At 40.5% G+C, this 15,733-nt stretch overlaps 1 protein-coding gene across 5 annotated transcripts in view; it reads left to right on the top strand.

Annotated features, from left to right (window-relative positions):
• Window positions 1-15,733, top strand: part of NSMF (NMDA receptor synaptonuclear signaling and neuronal migration factor) — a 34,871-nt gene extending 19,138 nt beyond the window's left edge. For 4 of the 5 annotated variants that reach the window (XM_031951884.1, XM_031951885.1, XM_031951883.1 and 1 more), the window contains 6 exons: window positions 10,993-11,026; window positions 11,714-11,784; window positions 11,988-12,067; window positions 12,316-12,418; window positions 12,675-12,750; window positions 13,491-14,120. In XM_031951884.1, coding sequence (XP_031807744.1) covers window positions 10,993-11,026; window positions 11,714-11,784; window positions 11,988-12,067; window positions 12,316-12,418; window positions 12,675-12,750; window positions 13,491-13,588 — 462 coding nt within the window. In that variant the 3' untranslated portion in view covers window positions 13,589-14,120. Of the gene's footprint in view, window positions 1-10,992; window positions 11,027-11,713; window positions 11,785-11,987; window positions 12,068-12,315; window positions 12,419-12,674; window positions 12,751-13,490 lie in introns of all 5 variants that reach the window. The other variant, XM_031951882.1, reaches the window with a different exon arrangement.

The following is a 15,733-nucleotide window of genomic DNA, read 5'->3' as shown; positions in this document are numbered from 1 at the left end:
ACTATTCCATGAAGAAAAAAATACTAATTATGTTATATTTAGAAGACATGGAAAAACTTAATTTGCTTGCTAGTATTTCTCAGACAGTTATGATCTTTTATTCCTGTTTTCCCTTTGGTTAAAGATGGGAGCACATTTATGTGTTCGTTATAAGGGATATAATCCTGAATCCTGAAGTATCCACACTTGGATTTTCTGTTTTTCAGGAGTCATGCCTGAGTCTTAGGTCTCCATTAACTGCATCATCTTCCCAGAGATCCCACCTCCTCCTTAAAGCCAAACCAGGGGGTCTTTGCCTCCCACCTTATCGTTTTCACTATTCTCTAAGTGTCTTTGACCTCTGAACCCTAATTTGAAGCCCTAAGTTTCCTGACACCTAAATCTATCAGGGTTTGGAGACCTGATAACCTATATCTCTAATTAATATCTACCTTTACTGCCCTTGAATCCTATTAGCTTGCATCCTAATTTCCACTTCCACTTCTCTCTTCTCCTTCTTCAGATCACAAAATACATTTTCTAAGTTTTATTCACGAGGGAAAAGAGAATATACAAATTCAGAGATAATTCACCAAGGGAAAGAAGTTGTCAACCTGGCCTGACTAGGGGTCTCTGTATGTGTATGAGACAAGACAGAGAAACCACCCAAATTTGTCAAACCTGGAGAATCTTGGCCAGTGAGACTAACCCTTCCTGGTGATTCATATCAAAATAAAGAATCTTTTCTGAGAAATAGTTTTAATATTTTTTTAAAAATGGCTATATGTTTAGCCTTCATATTATAGGTTCAAAGCTAGAAAGGACCTCGTAGATCATATAGTCCAGTCTCCACGTTTTGCAGGCAAGGAAGGCCCAGACAAATTAAACGATTTGTCCAATGTCTCACAAGTCATAAATGGAAGAAGTATAATTCAAATCCAGATCCTCAAGTCTAATCCTCTGCCTCATGACACTAACCTAGAAAGTATTACTGAGAATTTTGAAGTCCTTGGCAAAAAAAAGTAAAGACGATAAGGGCAAAATCACAGGGACTTCAGTGGGAAAAGATGGATTTGAAAAATGAACAGCTAGTTGAGATGGTTTCCAAGAATGGGATTTGAATTTTAGACCATGGCTTAAAAATATAAGAATGATGAGGTCTTAGTCAGGAATGGAGTGTACCTAAAGAGAACTGGTAAAATATATTTGCCTAAAGGCTACAAATATCAGTAAATATTTATTAAGCACCTGTGCTTAATACTCTGTGATGGGCACTCTTGCTAAACACAAAATTAGAAATCGAGGGAGGAGAAACTTTTCATATCAACCAAGCCAACTGCCATAAAGAATAACAGGTATAAAAGAGAGAGAGAAATACCAATAGCAAGGACTAAGAATTCACAGGAAACAATATCCAAGAAGAGAACTAGTGACAAAATTAATAATTTCAAATACTTATAGACAAAATGAGACAATTTTGGCTTCATAATTAATAATGAGACCTGATGGGATGACATATATGGATGAAATATACCCTAGAAAACATACATACTTTGTTCAAAAGGAATAAAAATAATATTTGCAAGCCTATGACAGACAGGTTAAAAAAACCTACAAAAATACTTTAGAAATAATCAGACAACTAGGGCAGTCTAGGTGGTGCAGTGGATGACCTGAGTTCAAATCTGGTCTCAGACACTTAATACTTCCTAGCTGGACAAGTCACTTAACACCAATGGCCTCAGCCTCCCCCCCCCCAAAAAAAAAATAATCAGACATCCTTATTTTACTATGAACAATAGTAAAAGCCACTGACAGGTAAATAGCATTGAATTTGTCTGATGTAATGAAAAGTGGCCTACTTCCAGAGAGAGACTATAAAACAATGAAAATCATTAAAAGAATTAAAAGATCCTTCATGCGCAACATCTGCATGAGTTCAGTTAAAACATTGAACAAAAGGCTTGAGTCATTTGAGTTTGTGAAAACTGAAGGAATTATAATGGCAGTTCAGAGCTAAGTAATTCTAACTAGAAACTATATAAAAGATATCCTTAAGGAGCCCAATCCTAATGACCAATGCAGATTGGGAAATGATGAAGACAGTGTAGCACAGCACCAAAAACTGTAAATATTTAACATGTAATGTAAAAAAATGTAAATATTTAGCATCTGTTAGAGATCTTACAAGTCATCAGCTGATGGCCAGAAGTATATATCAAAAGCCCATCTTTCATGTACCAACAAACAAACTTCCATACCTCAAAATACCTTTGAGAATTCAGTCAATAAATTCACAGATTGAACTGTTACCTACAATAATCTAGACATAACATTAATTTATTTTTAAAAATGTTTTTGTTAGATGTCACCATCCCAAATTCATTATTTCCAGGCCACAAGAAACAAAAAGATCTCAAAACATACACTTCTGGCCAAAGAGATCAAAATCATGTGAGAACAAGACATGTCATCTTTGTTGTCTTGTTGTACTAAATGGAGTTGTACTAAAGATGTAGAGGATAAGATTCTATCAAATAGTCTCATTTTCAGTTGCAAAAAGTAGTTATTCTATTTATCTGTTCAGCGATCCATAAAACATCAAACTTTCTCTTATCCAGGGGCAGAAAAGCTAATATGTTTGATTTGTCAAAATGATAATTTCATTTTTCAAAAGATAAAATAATAATAGAATAATGACTTGACCCAACACTGTATCTATCTAAATCCCATGGGAAAAGATGAAAACAGAATCATTTGAGGTTTTTAAAGTGCTTTACAAAAATTGTCTCACTTGATTCTCACAACAACTCTATTAAAATCCATTGAAGCTGGGAGACATTAAATGATTTGTCCAGACTTTCAGAGCTAGTATTTGTCTGAGGCAGTATTCAAATTAGGGTCTTCCTAATTCTAAATACAGTGCTTTATCTACTAACCCACAGTTTATGTGAAATCTGTGGAAAGGTAAGTGTGTAGGGAGAAACATGGTGGAAAGCATTCAGATAAGGATCAACAGAGAGAGAAACAGAAACAATACTGTCAGGGAGTATACCTGGACCACCTGGAAAGAAGAAGGAAATAGATGAATTTAGGAAGCAAATCATAGAATTGCCATGGTAAAATTCATCTATTCATCTATTGGATTCATCTATTGGGAAACTCCAACTACCTGGACATCTGTCAAAGTTATCTTTCATTCAGAGGCAGAAAAGCTGATGACTTTGGTTTGTCATAATGATAATTTCATTTTTTAAAAGATAAAGGAACTAATAAGGGAAACTATTGATCTGAACCCAATTCTGATCTGTGCTTTGAAAGAAACTAGAGATGGTATGAGGGAGAAGTGAAGAAGAGGAGTCCGTTCCAACCAGAAAGGATGATATATGCAAAGGTATAAAGGCAAAAAGATGGAATATCATGTAGGAGGAACACCTAGCAGACTAGTTTGATTAGAAATGAAATATTCATGGAGGGAAGGAATATGACATAAAATTAAGAAGGTAGATGGAAGCATATTGTATAAAAGCCTTAGATGCCAAAGTAAGGATTTTTATTTTGCTCCATAGACAATAGAGAGAGCTGATAATATGTTTATATTAGATTAGAGATTGAACATGAATTTGGCTGCTCTGTATATGTGTACAGGATGAATTGGAGAGCAAGAAACTGGAAGGAGACCAATTAGGAAGTTATTGAAATAGTTCAAGTTTGTGGTAACAAAAACCTGAACTAACATGGAGGTTGAATGAGGAAAGGATGAGGAAAAAAAAAAGGTTGTAGAGTTAAGCTCAACAAAACTTAACTTCTGAGTGGATTGGATATGGGGATAAGAAGAGAGGAAAAATAAAGGATCACATCAACTTGTGAACCTGGGTAATTTGAAGAATGGTGTGCCGTCAACAGAAACAGCAAAATCGAAAGGAAGAATGTTTTTGGGAGGGGATTTAATTTTGTACATGTCATCTATAAAATGAAGGATTTAGATGAGACAACCCCTGAGGTCCCTTCCAGCTCTCAGTCTATAATCCTAAATTGATTTCATAGACTCATTAATATAGTAATTTGGTCTCAGTGAATCATACTACAAGTCTCATATAATGAGCATATGGTACAGTTTCATCCTCAGTGTGCAGCTCAATTACATCATTAGAAGTCAAACAGTACCATACCCCTCACTTTAGAGATGCAGAAACTGAAGTCTTAAGGAGTGGAATAATGTGCTTATGACTGTGGTGGCAGATCTGAGATTTGAACTCGGATGCTCTAACTCCAAATCCATTGCTCTTCTCAAGGTACCAAGTTGTTTGGGTCTGAGATGTATGGGATGTGCAGGTGCTTAATGATAATTATGTGAGACTAAAGGTTAGAAAAGAGATTATTGGTGTTGAATATATAGACTGGGAAGTTATCTGCCCAGAGATGAAAAGTGAATCCATGGGAACTAATGAGTTTACCAACAGAAAGAGAAGAGAGATTCAGATGGAGTCTAATGTGGATACACTTGCAATATATTCATCAACTTAGATTTTTAAAAAACAAATAGCAAAGATGGAAGGGTAGGTAGCTGGCTTGGTGGATAGAGCACTGGGCCTGCTATCAGGAAGTTTACAAGTCGCCTCAGACTAAATAAGTCTGGGTAAGTCCCTTAACCCCATTTGCCTCGATCTTCTCAAAAGGAAGTGGCAAACCACTCCAGTATCTTTGCCAAGAAAACTCCAAATGGGATTATAAAGAGTTGTACACAACTTGAATAACTGAACACCAATGAAACATGGTAGCAAGGACATGTAGCAAAGAATTTTAAAAGTGACAGAATACTATAAAAATAATAGCTAAAGTGTCTAATAATGTATGTAGTAAGCACAACAAAATTGCTTTTTAACTTGATTGGGCACAAGAGGAATATCAGTGAAGGAATGGAAGTAATGCACCAGTGGATCATAGTGGATAACAGATATTTTGCTTCTGTTTTGTCTATCAGCAATATTAGAATTAAAAAGGATAGAACCAAAATAGTTAATACAGAAGTAAAGACCTAAATAAGTGTCATGATCAGAGAGCACCTAGCAGCTCTCAACATAATCAAATTATGTTATCTGATGGAACTGAAAGAACTGGCAAAAGTGATTTCAGAGATCTCTAGAATATCATGGAACAGGAACGGGAAAGCTTCCTAGGACTGGAAACAAGAAAAATCATAGTTTTCAAAAAAAGAAAGAAAGAAAGTATCATCTGGAACCTATGGGATAGTGAACTTGCTGTTAATTCCTAGCAATATTTTGCTATTATCAAATGGATGGTTTGGAGCATTCAGGAAAGCAAAAAATGATTTCTGAACTGGTGTATCTTCATCAAGACAGGTCTTACCAAACTAACTTCATTTAAAAAAAAACAAAAACAGGGTTATTTAGATCAAGAAAATGCTATTTCCTTTTTTTTTTTTTTTTTTTTTTTTTATTTAATAGCCTTTTATTTACAGGATATATACATGGGTAACTTTACAGCATTAACAATTGCCAAACTCTTGTTCCAATTTTTCACCTCTTACCCCCCCACCCCCTCCCCCAGATGGCAGGATGACCAGTAGATGTTAAATATATTAAAATATAAATTAGATACACAATAAGTATACATGACCAAAACGTTATTTTGCTGTACAAAAAGAATCAGACTCTGAAATATTGTACAATTAGCTTGTGAAGGAAATCAAAAATGCAGGTGGGCATAAATATAGGGATTGGGAATTCAATGTAATGGTTTTTAGTCATCTTCCAGAGTTCTTTTTCTGGGCATAGCTAGTTCAGTTCATTACTGCTCCATTGGAAATGATTTGGTTGATGTTGCTGAGGATGGCCTGGTCCATCAGAACTGGTCATCATATAGTATTGTTGTTGAAGTATATAATGATCTCCTGGTCCTGCTCATTTCACTCAGCATCAGTTCGTGTAAGTCTCTCCAGGCCTAAGAAAATGCTATTTCCATAGAATACTTGGATTTCCAGTAAGGCATTTGACAAAGTCTCTTATGCTCATGGATAAAATGGGAAGGCATAGGCCTGATGGGCTATAATTAGTTGAACTTGGAATGACAAATGACAAGACTCAAAGAATAGCCATTAATGTATTGCTTTTAACAAAGAGGGATGTTTAGGGATCTGCCCTTGACCTCTTGATGTTCAACCTTTTTTTAAATCAATACTTGTGATGGTATAAATGACTTGCTTATCAATGCATTGGATGACAACACCAGGATCCAGTGATATTCCTACAAGCTAGAACAATAAACTAATCTAAGAGGATAAAATTTATAAGGATAAATGTAAAATCACATTATTGGGTTTAAACTTTTAATTGCATAAATATAGGGTGGTGGAAGTCTGGCTAGGCAGCAGTTCATATGAAAAAAGATCTGAGATTTAGGGGACTGAAAATTCAGCCGAAATCAATAGTAAATAAATTTTTAAAAAAGGCTAATGCTGATGTTATCCTAGGCTACATCAAGAGAACTATATAGCTAGAGCTAAAGAGATAAACTCTCTAAAGGATAAGCCTGTAGTACTCTGTGCCTGGGCACATCACATCTGGATAGGGAGAGCGCATTATAGTACTGTAGTTTGTGAGCACATTTACAAGTGGTAGTATATCTGAGGTGGGAAATTAATGTGGGAAAGGGACTAGAGGCCATGCCATCTGAAAATCAGTTTAAAAAGTAGACATTAAATTTTTTTTAAAGTAGGGGTTCTTAATCTGGGAGACTATTGACTATTAATAGATTTCTAGGGTATGTGTAAACTTTAAAAAAATATATTTTGATAATTATATTTAATATAATTAGTTTTCCTTGTTATCCTATACTATTTTTTCATATTTAAAGTCATTCCTTCACCCTTCTGCATCTTAATGATCTTTTAAAGTTGTATTAATTGAACCACTGTGATAATGATACTCTCTGAATTTATTTCCTTAAATGGGCAGCCCCCATAGTTCACTGTACAGTCAGTATGGGAAATTTTGGTCTGAGAATTGCTCTGAGGACTTCACAGGTTTGTTCTGAGAACTCTTCTGAGAAGAGATTCACAGGTTTCACCAGACCAGTATGGGGTCTGTGACATTAAAAAAAAGGTTAAAAACTCCAGAGTTTAAAGACTTGAGGTGTTTAGTTTACAGAAGAAAAGACTTGGGAGAAAAAGATGGGTGATACAGTAGCTATCTTCACTATTTGAATGACTGTCATTCAGAAGGAGGGATTCAGATTGTTTTTTGCTTGGTTCAGAGGATAAGAGCTAGGAAAACTAAATGGGAGTCACTAAATGTGAAGAAAATTAGCACTATCCAAAAGTAGTTGGTGCTATGTTAGGATGTTTTAAATTTCCCTTCACTGGAAGTCTTCCATTGGTGGTTGGAGGATCGCTTATCAAGGAAGTTATAAGATTTAGATTAGAGAAGGGATTCTGAGATCTTATTTGATTCTGAGAGTCTATGCCTCTGTGGGAATTCAACATAAGGGTAAATAAAAATTTCCCTTTTGCCTACATAGCTGAGTGTAACTGTCCATGACCCTTGCCCAGAGAATGGCCTTTTCCCTCTCTTCCATTTTTTTATCCTGATCAGCATGTCAGCCACTTGAACAAGTTGGATTGCTCCTGATTTCACAGTAGGTTTGGGCTTCTCTAGTCATCTTGCCTTTCTTAATCACTGATTCCCCAGCCTTCCTTCCTGCCACCCAGGGACAGACAGGGAAAAACACCAGCCAGTAAGTGTAATAGCAGTGACAAGATAACAAGGATGAGTAATTCAATCTGCCGCAGCTCTCCCTGAAGTTCACAGAAGGCAATCCTTTTTCTTGATTTCCTCATTTCTAAAATGAGGATGATAATTTTTACACTCTCTGCTTCACAGAGTTGTTGCTGACTCCACAGCACCTCAACTCAAAAAGAGACTGGCAAAGATTTTATAGGGTTTAAATCAGGATCAGATCTTCCATAGTCCGATTTTTTTTCCCATTTAACTTTATGGACACCCTAAAATCTATCCATGGTCTATAACCCACAGGTTAAGAAGCACTGCTGTGGTTTACAGCCCCCCACCCTCCCATTATACAGCTGAGTAAAGTATGTCACACAAATATATAGAAAAATCAAAATTTGAACTTGACACTTTGAGCCCCAAAATCTTTGTTGATTAATAGACCCCTTCTGGAGGGCTTGATGCCTCTTGAAGTGCAAGGGATAGTGTTGGGCCTGGTGTCAGGAAGACATGAGTTCAAATCCAATCTCAGATACTTCTAGCTGTGTGATCCTGGACAAGTTGCTTAAGCTATAACTACCTCAGTTTTCCCATCTGTAAAACGGAGATAATCAATAGCCCCGATTTCTCAGGATTGTTATAAGGATTAAATAAAAAGTCATAATTATACACTGTTTAGCACAGTATAATATAACGTATAGTACAGTACATAGCACACAGTTCAATGTAAATGTTACCTATTGTTGTTAATGTTGAAGTTTCCTTAATTTTATAATTGAAGGAAATTTCAGTTAAAGATTAGGGAAAAAATAAAGATGTCATTTTTTTTTTCCCATTCAAGTTTATGGATACCCTGAAATCTGTCCACAGGTTTATAGTCCACAGGTTAAGAACTACTACTGTAATTTAGCTCTCCCTCACTCTACAGCTGAGTAAAATATAGCTAAGGTCACACAAATAAATATATTTTTCATTCGAGCACCCTGCCTAATCTTCAGGATTTATATAATGTCTACTATGTAGCAGGCACTGTGCTTTACAAATTTCACAAATATTATCTAATTTAATTTCATCCTTACTAAAACCCTTCAACGTAAATGCTATTATTATCCCCATTTTATAGTTGAGAAAACTGAAACAAACAGGTGACATATCCAGGGTCACACAACTAATTAATATCTAAGGCTAAATTTGTATTCAAGCCCTCTTGACTCTAAGCCTGGCTTCCTTACCAACTAGCTTCCTCAACAAACACTGATTAATCAATCAACAAACATTTGTTAATTATGTAATTACTACATGTCAGGCACTGCTCCAGACTTTAAAGATTCAAAGAGTAAAGTAATCCTTTATCTCAAAGAGCTTAACTTCTAATGGAGGAGACACAAAGTATACACATAACATATGTAAAGTATACACAGGATAAATATAATAAACACAGCACAGTTGAATACAAGGCAATTTGGAAAAGAGAACACTAGCAATTAGAAAACCAGGAAAGATTTCCTATAGAAGATTATGCTTGAACTGAATTTTGAAGGAAGAGAGGGATCCTATAAGGTAAGGGTAAAGAAAGAGTATTCCAGGCATAAAGTCTTGTCAGTGGAGAACAGAGAGGCTAGTTTGACTAGATCAGAGTACAGGATGGAAAGCAATGTCCATTGAGTCTGGAAAGACAGATTGGGATCAGTTTGTAAAAAGCTAAACCTAGGAGTTTATATTTGATCCAAGAAGCAATAGGGAGGTACTAAAGTAGGAAAGTGACATGATCAAATCTGTGCTTAAGGAATATCACTGATATCTGTGTATAGAATAGATTGAAGTAGGAAGAAACTTAAGTTCAGGAGATCAATTAAAAGGCTATTGCACAAGTCACTTAACTCCAATTGCCTCAGCAAAAAAAAAAAAAAAAAAAAAGTCTATCGCAATAATCTAGCAGTATTTTATTTTTTCAAATTACATGTAAAGACAATTTTTAACATCCATTTAAAAAAATGTTAAAGGTCCACATTTTCTCCCTCTTTTCTTCTCTCCCTAAGACAGTAAGCAATTTGATCTAGAAGATACACACCCACACACACACATAAAATCATGTAAAGCGTATTTTCATATTAATCATATTATGAAAGAAAAAAATCAAAAGAAAAAAATCAAGTGAAAACAGTATCGTTCAATCTGTATTCAAACTTAATCAGTTCATTCTCTTGATGTGGATAGTATTTTTCATCATTAATCCTTTGGAATTGTCTTGGATCATTGTATTGCTGAGAAGAGTGAAGTCATTCACAGCTGATCATTGTGCAATATTGCTGCACAATATTCTGATTCTGCTTACTTCATTCTGCATCAGTTTGTGTAATTCTTGGCATGTTTTTCTGAAATGTGCCTGCTCTTCATTTTTTATAGCATAATAATAGTCCATCAATTCATATAGTACAACTTATTCAGCAGTTTCTCAATTGAAGGGCATCCCCTTGATTTCCAGTCCTTCTTTTTCAATAATCTAGACCAAAAAGGATGAGGGCTTGGACTAAAACGGTAGCTATATGAATGGAGAAGTAGGGAAGGGGGTACAGATGTGAGATGCTGTGGAGGTAGCAATGACAAGAGTTGGCAACTGCTTGAATTCATGGGTGAGAATGAGACGTTGAAGATAAGCCCCTGTTTTGTGAAGAACTGTCCACTAACATCCTCTGTCCCTCCCTCTGACATGGAGGCTCTGCCAGTGGAAGTCAGTCTCTTGCCAGCTTTACTGAGCCTAAAAGACTTCTAACGCTGGCTCTGCAATAAACCCCAGGATGACGGAGGAAATAAATTTAGAGTTTCATTATCAGGGTGGTTCAATTACAGCATCAACTAAGGTGCCCAAGGTCCTGATAAAATCACAGGTCCTTGGAATGAGGGAAAAGCAGGATAGAGCCAGAGGAGCTGGATTGGTACTACCTGTGTGACCTTGGGCAGATATTTCATTGAACTTCTCTTGACCTCAGTTCCCCATCAGTAAAACAAGGACTAGACGGCCTTCTTACAGTTGAGAATCCATGATATGATCCTATGATTAGATGACTTTTAGAGCTTCCTGTAGTATGAGGTATTGAAATGTAGTACATAAGACACTGTATCCCATGCCAAGGGAGATACAGAGCTTGGATTATACAAGGTCCCTGCCTTCAGTGGACTCACAATGGATAAGAAAAAACACAGACAACTAAATTGAAAGTGTTTATTGGGATAGGATTAATTCTGCTCTTTTTTTCCTTTCCAGGACCATGAGCATGCGACCTTCGAGGACATCTTGGGTATGGCTATGTTCCCTTCCCTTCCCTCCAGCTGAGAAGGGACCTAGAGATCAGAACCTGTCTCTGCTCCCCAACTCCCACCCCTAGCAAAGAGGAAACCCTAGAGTCCAATACTTGCCTCTTCCCTCAGAAGAGGTCTCAAGTGTTCGAGTCCAGAGTCTCTCCCTACTCCCATACTGCTTTGACCTTTTTTCTGCCCAGGGCAATTTGGATATTTATAACATTACTTGCCAGCCATACAAAATTATCAACTTATAGAACTCAAGTAGTGGAAAGTTGTTGAACCTAATCTTCAAATCATCATTTCCTGTGGTTGATTATGCAAATAATTTTTTTTAAAATAATAGCTTTTTATTTTTCAAAATATATGTAAAAATAGTTTTCAACATTCACCTTTGCAGAATTCTGTGTTCCAAATTTTTCTTCCTTTTTTCCCCACTCCCCAGACAGCAAGTAATCCAATATATGTTAAACATGTGCAATTCTTCTATATATATTTTCACATTCATCATTATACAAACGATTTCACAGGCCTTATATGGCCCAAAGTTCCCATTCCCAGCCTGGACAAAAGAAACCTATGCTACCTTCTTCTGGAAGTGGGAAGGTGGGATGGAGGGATAGAACATAGGCCTTAGGAAGAGTGCCAGGTGAAAATCAAGCTTGAGAATTCCTTTCCTTACTCAGAGGAGATTGAGAAGAAGCTGAATATTTACCACAAAGGGGCCAAGATCTGGAAGATGCTGATCTTCTGTCAGGTAACTACTCCACCTAGAACCCTTGCAGGTGTGAGAACCCCTCCTAGTCATGTGTGTGTGAGAAGGATGCTACTTGTTTGTATTTGGGCATGTCTATGTATGTTTGTGTGTGTTGAGTTAGGATGGGAGATTGGTGTTCTAATCTGTGGATGATCTGGGCTCTAAAAGCAGTGTCCCTCCATCCCTGTCCCTACCCCCTACAGGGTGGCCCAGGTCACCTCTATCTACTCAAGAACAAAGTAGCCACGTTTGCCAAAGTGGAAAAGGAAGAAGACATGATTCAGTGAGTGTGGTTCATTCGCCCCATTGTTCTCACGTTGCTTCCCCCCACGAACCCTGAGTATAACCCAGGTCCCCTCCCCACCTCTTCCTTACCTCACTCTTCACCCCTTCTTGATTCTTGTAAACTGCATTGCTCTCACTCCTGTGGTTGGTGCCCCAAGGGACCCCTAGCAAGGGGAGGGAGACCAGAGCTCTGAGCTGGGTCCAAGCTCCTGGATCCAGAGACAAGCTTTCTTTCCCCTGTGGCAGCTTTTGGAAGCGCTTGAGTCGTCTGATGAGCAAGGTGAACCCAGAACCAAACATCATCCACATCATGGGCTGTTACATCCTAGGGAACCCCAATGGGGAGAAGGTGAGGCTTTCCTCTCCACCAGCAACCCTGATCCTTGACTCCAGACCCTAGAGATATCTTATAACTGAGCAATCCTAATAAGGAAAAGATGAAGGACCCCGACCCCAAAGACCTTCCCACTCCAGGAACCCCTGGGTCCCAGGGAGAACCCAAATAGAGGACTCCTCTTGCGTCTGGAAGGAGGGGCAGGCTGGTGGATGTTCCTGGCCCCTGCTGTCCAAGCAGCCCACTCACAGACCTGTTCCTCTCCTTGTAGTTGTTTCAGAATCTCAAGACACTCATGATGCCCAACAGGGTAGCCTTCGAGTCTCCTCTGGAGTTGTCGGCACAAGGTGAGGCCCCAGGATGATCCCAGCTCTGGCCAAGGCCAGGTACAGTGTCATGGGAGGGGAGGGGGACCAGTGAGTGTCCAGTGGCCTCTGAGGATGAAGAGAAGGCGCCTTTTCGGCACCATCACTGTTTGCTGATCGGGTCATTCCTTGCTCCACTTCACCAGCTTCAAAACTCAGAGAAACCTAGGGCGGACCTAGAACAGTAAACAGGGTGGAACGTCCTCCAGATCCAGGTGTCCATCAAGGGGGGAAGGACTGTGTGCGCCATTGCCACAACTTCCTCAGCCGGGCCCACGCAGCACCTGGGGGTGTCCCACCTCCAGGGCCACGTCACTGTGATATCCCTCCCCCTCACCATCCCCCTCCGCCCCTCCTTGGGACCAGAAGCTCTCATTATAATCTGGGGGAATGAGGGAGGGAGGGAATCCTCTTGTCCCAGGATGACTGAGCCCAACTAGGATGGACTGTCTGGAGAGCCACAACCTCCTCTCAGCAGGATCCCCCTGATGCTGTCAGACCCTTCAGAAGAGTTTGCTGTTCCCCACAGGGGATGCCCTGGGCTCTGAGGTCTTTTTGAGTTGACCCAGTTTCCGATTTACATTGAAGTGAATCTTCCTCCAGTCTCAGAACTCTTGGTCACTATTTTGTGTCGGCTCCTCCTTGAGGAGGAGAGATTTCTCTGCCATAGCCCTTCCACGTTCCCAGGCTAACTGTCCTCCTTTACCGTCCCTCCCGCTTAGGCAAACAGATGATCGAAACGTACTTTGACTTCCGGCTGTACCGTCTCTGGAAGACGCGCCAGCATTCCAAGCTGCTTGACTACGATGACATCTTGTGAGGCTGGACAAGGAGCCCCTAGACCGCCTGCTGCCCAGCTGTCCACCATCCCCCTCGACAGCCACTGATCGAGACACTTTGTTTTCTGGATGGCCTGGTCGGGGCTGGCAGGCGCCCTCCGGCCGCATGGAGTCCAGAGGAGGTTGTGGAGAGGCCCCATGGCAGAGCGGGCCCGAGGGGGTCACCGTGGAGGGGCTGCACTGGGCCCGTTCGGGGCTAGGTTGTTTTTGGTGTCTCCTGCTCAGAATTTGCCTCAGGTCCTCCCCAGACGTTCCAGAGCTCAGGTTTTCTTATAGAACCAACCCAACGTCTGCACTAACTAACAGTGGGCTCTTGGGGCCCACCAGGTAGAGCAGGGAGAGACTCTCTTCCTTGCAGGAAGTTAAACTTGGCCCCCAAGAAAATTTGGAGGCCAGACCAGGCCTCAGCTGGAGATCTACAAGGGCCTGAAACACTTGGAAACAGAAGCTTTGACTCCTGTAGGTTTCATAGAAAATAAGTGCACTTTTTTAACCACTAAAGGGATTTAAAAGCGCAAAATGCTATTTAATTAGTTAAGGTAACTCACCAGTAGATGAAGCGTTCCAGTCTGCTAGACAGTATATTCAGGATAGTGATTTATCTTCTATAGACATATTTAATCACCAGCAACGTGGTTTCCTTGTCGCTGGCGGCTCTGTTCTCTGTGCCTAGTCCCAAGAGCAGCTGGAGTCTGGTTTCTATGTGCCTGGCCCTGAGGGTAGCCAGAGTCTATTTCTTGTCTGTGTGGCCCTAAGAGTGACCAGAGGGTGACATTTCCCCCTGTACTTGGCCCTGAGGTCCACAGGAGCCTGATTTCTTGCATAGATGGCCCTAAAGGTACCTGGCACTCATCCTATGTGCTTTTATTCCTCCCCATAGAATTGACCTCTCCTTCACTACTTGTAGAAGGTCATACGCCTGAGGTTTGCTTAACTTCCCCTGGGCTGTGGCTGGGGCAGGAAGCCCCAGCCCCTCATTAGAAGCTTATTGAGGCTGTTCGTCCCAGGAGGATGTGGTCCTTTGAGTAGCACAGGGCTGAACCTCCTGGCTGCATGGGGAGATGTATTTACTTAAGTATCTCAGTAACCTCCAAGAAGGAGCTGCCAGCCTAACAGCTTTTATTACTTGACAAGGTTGGCCCAGAGATCTTGGTGGCTGTTGAGTTTTGCATTTCTTGCATTTCTCTGGCCCTCTCTGGCTCCTTTTGCTGAGGAAGAAGCAAGCAGGTTCCGTGGCTCTGGTTCCAGGAAGCTGGGATCCTGGGTTTGATTCAGCCTCCAAGGAGACGTTTCAGGTCCGGAGGCAGTACCGGAACTTCCATGGAGGATGCCTGGGACCCCGGGGGAGAGAGGCCTGTGTGGCCTCTTCAGAGTTAGGGGAAGCCAGGGAACACAGACCGAGTTTGGCGTGGAAACTTCTCGGCACCTCGTGGGGTTCCAGTTCTCCAGGACCATTTCAGAGAGGAACTATGTTGCTGCTGTGGGTGGGGTTCGTGCCCCGGGGCCAGGACAGTGTATGATATTATTGAGAGAGATGCCACATTAAACCCTGACACACGACCTCCTATGCTGGAGCTACATCCCTCTCTATTTCCTCAGGAATTCTGTCCCTATCTTCTGTCTTCTGCCCTTCCCTCGAGTCCATCTGTGACTTTCCTGGAGGAAGCAGCCCTCGGAAGTCATGCTGGGTTTGGAGATCCCTGTACGCCCTCTATCTAGATTTACCCCGGTGCCCTCCCACTGTTTCTCCTCTATAAGAGAACTCCTCTCTCCCCATCCCATTCCACCTCCAGCCAACCTCCCCTCAAGACCGGCTTCAGCCTCCTCGCCCCAACTTCAACCTGCAATCTCTCCCTTCCCCTGATCCAACCTCGATCTCATGACCTTCCAGCCCAACCTACACACACAGCAGACACACTCCGCTCCGTAGTAGGCGACTGGTCTGGCTTGTTTCTGGTCATGGGGGGAGTTCCTCAGTACCCCTTCATCTCTGTCTCCCACCAGACTGATGTATGAGGGGTAGGCAAAGCCCGACTCACCTTTGTCCTTATTTCACAATGTTTCCTGGTACTAAGGGAGTGAGTGTGTATGACCGTGTGTACAATACAACAAGCATTCATTAAGCA

This window comes from Sarcophilus harrisii, chromosome 2 (assembly GCF_902635505.1).
Source record: "Sarcophilus harrisii chromosome 2, mSarHar1.11, whole genome shotgun sequence".
NCBI classification, from domain to species: domain Eukaryota; kingdom Metazoa; phylum Chordata; class Mammalia; order Dasyuromorphia; family Dasyuridae; genus Sarcophilus; species Sarcophilus harrisii.
This window is presented reverse-complemented; position numbering and strand designations above follow the sequence as displayed.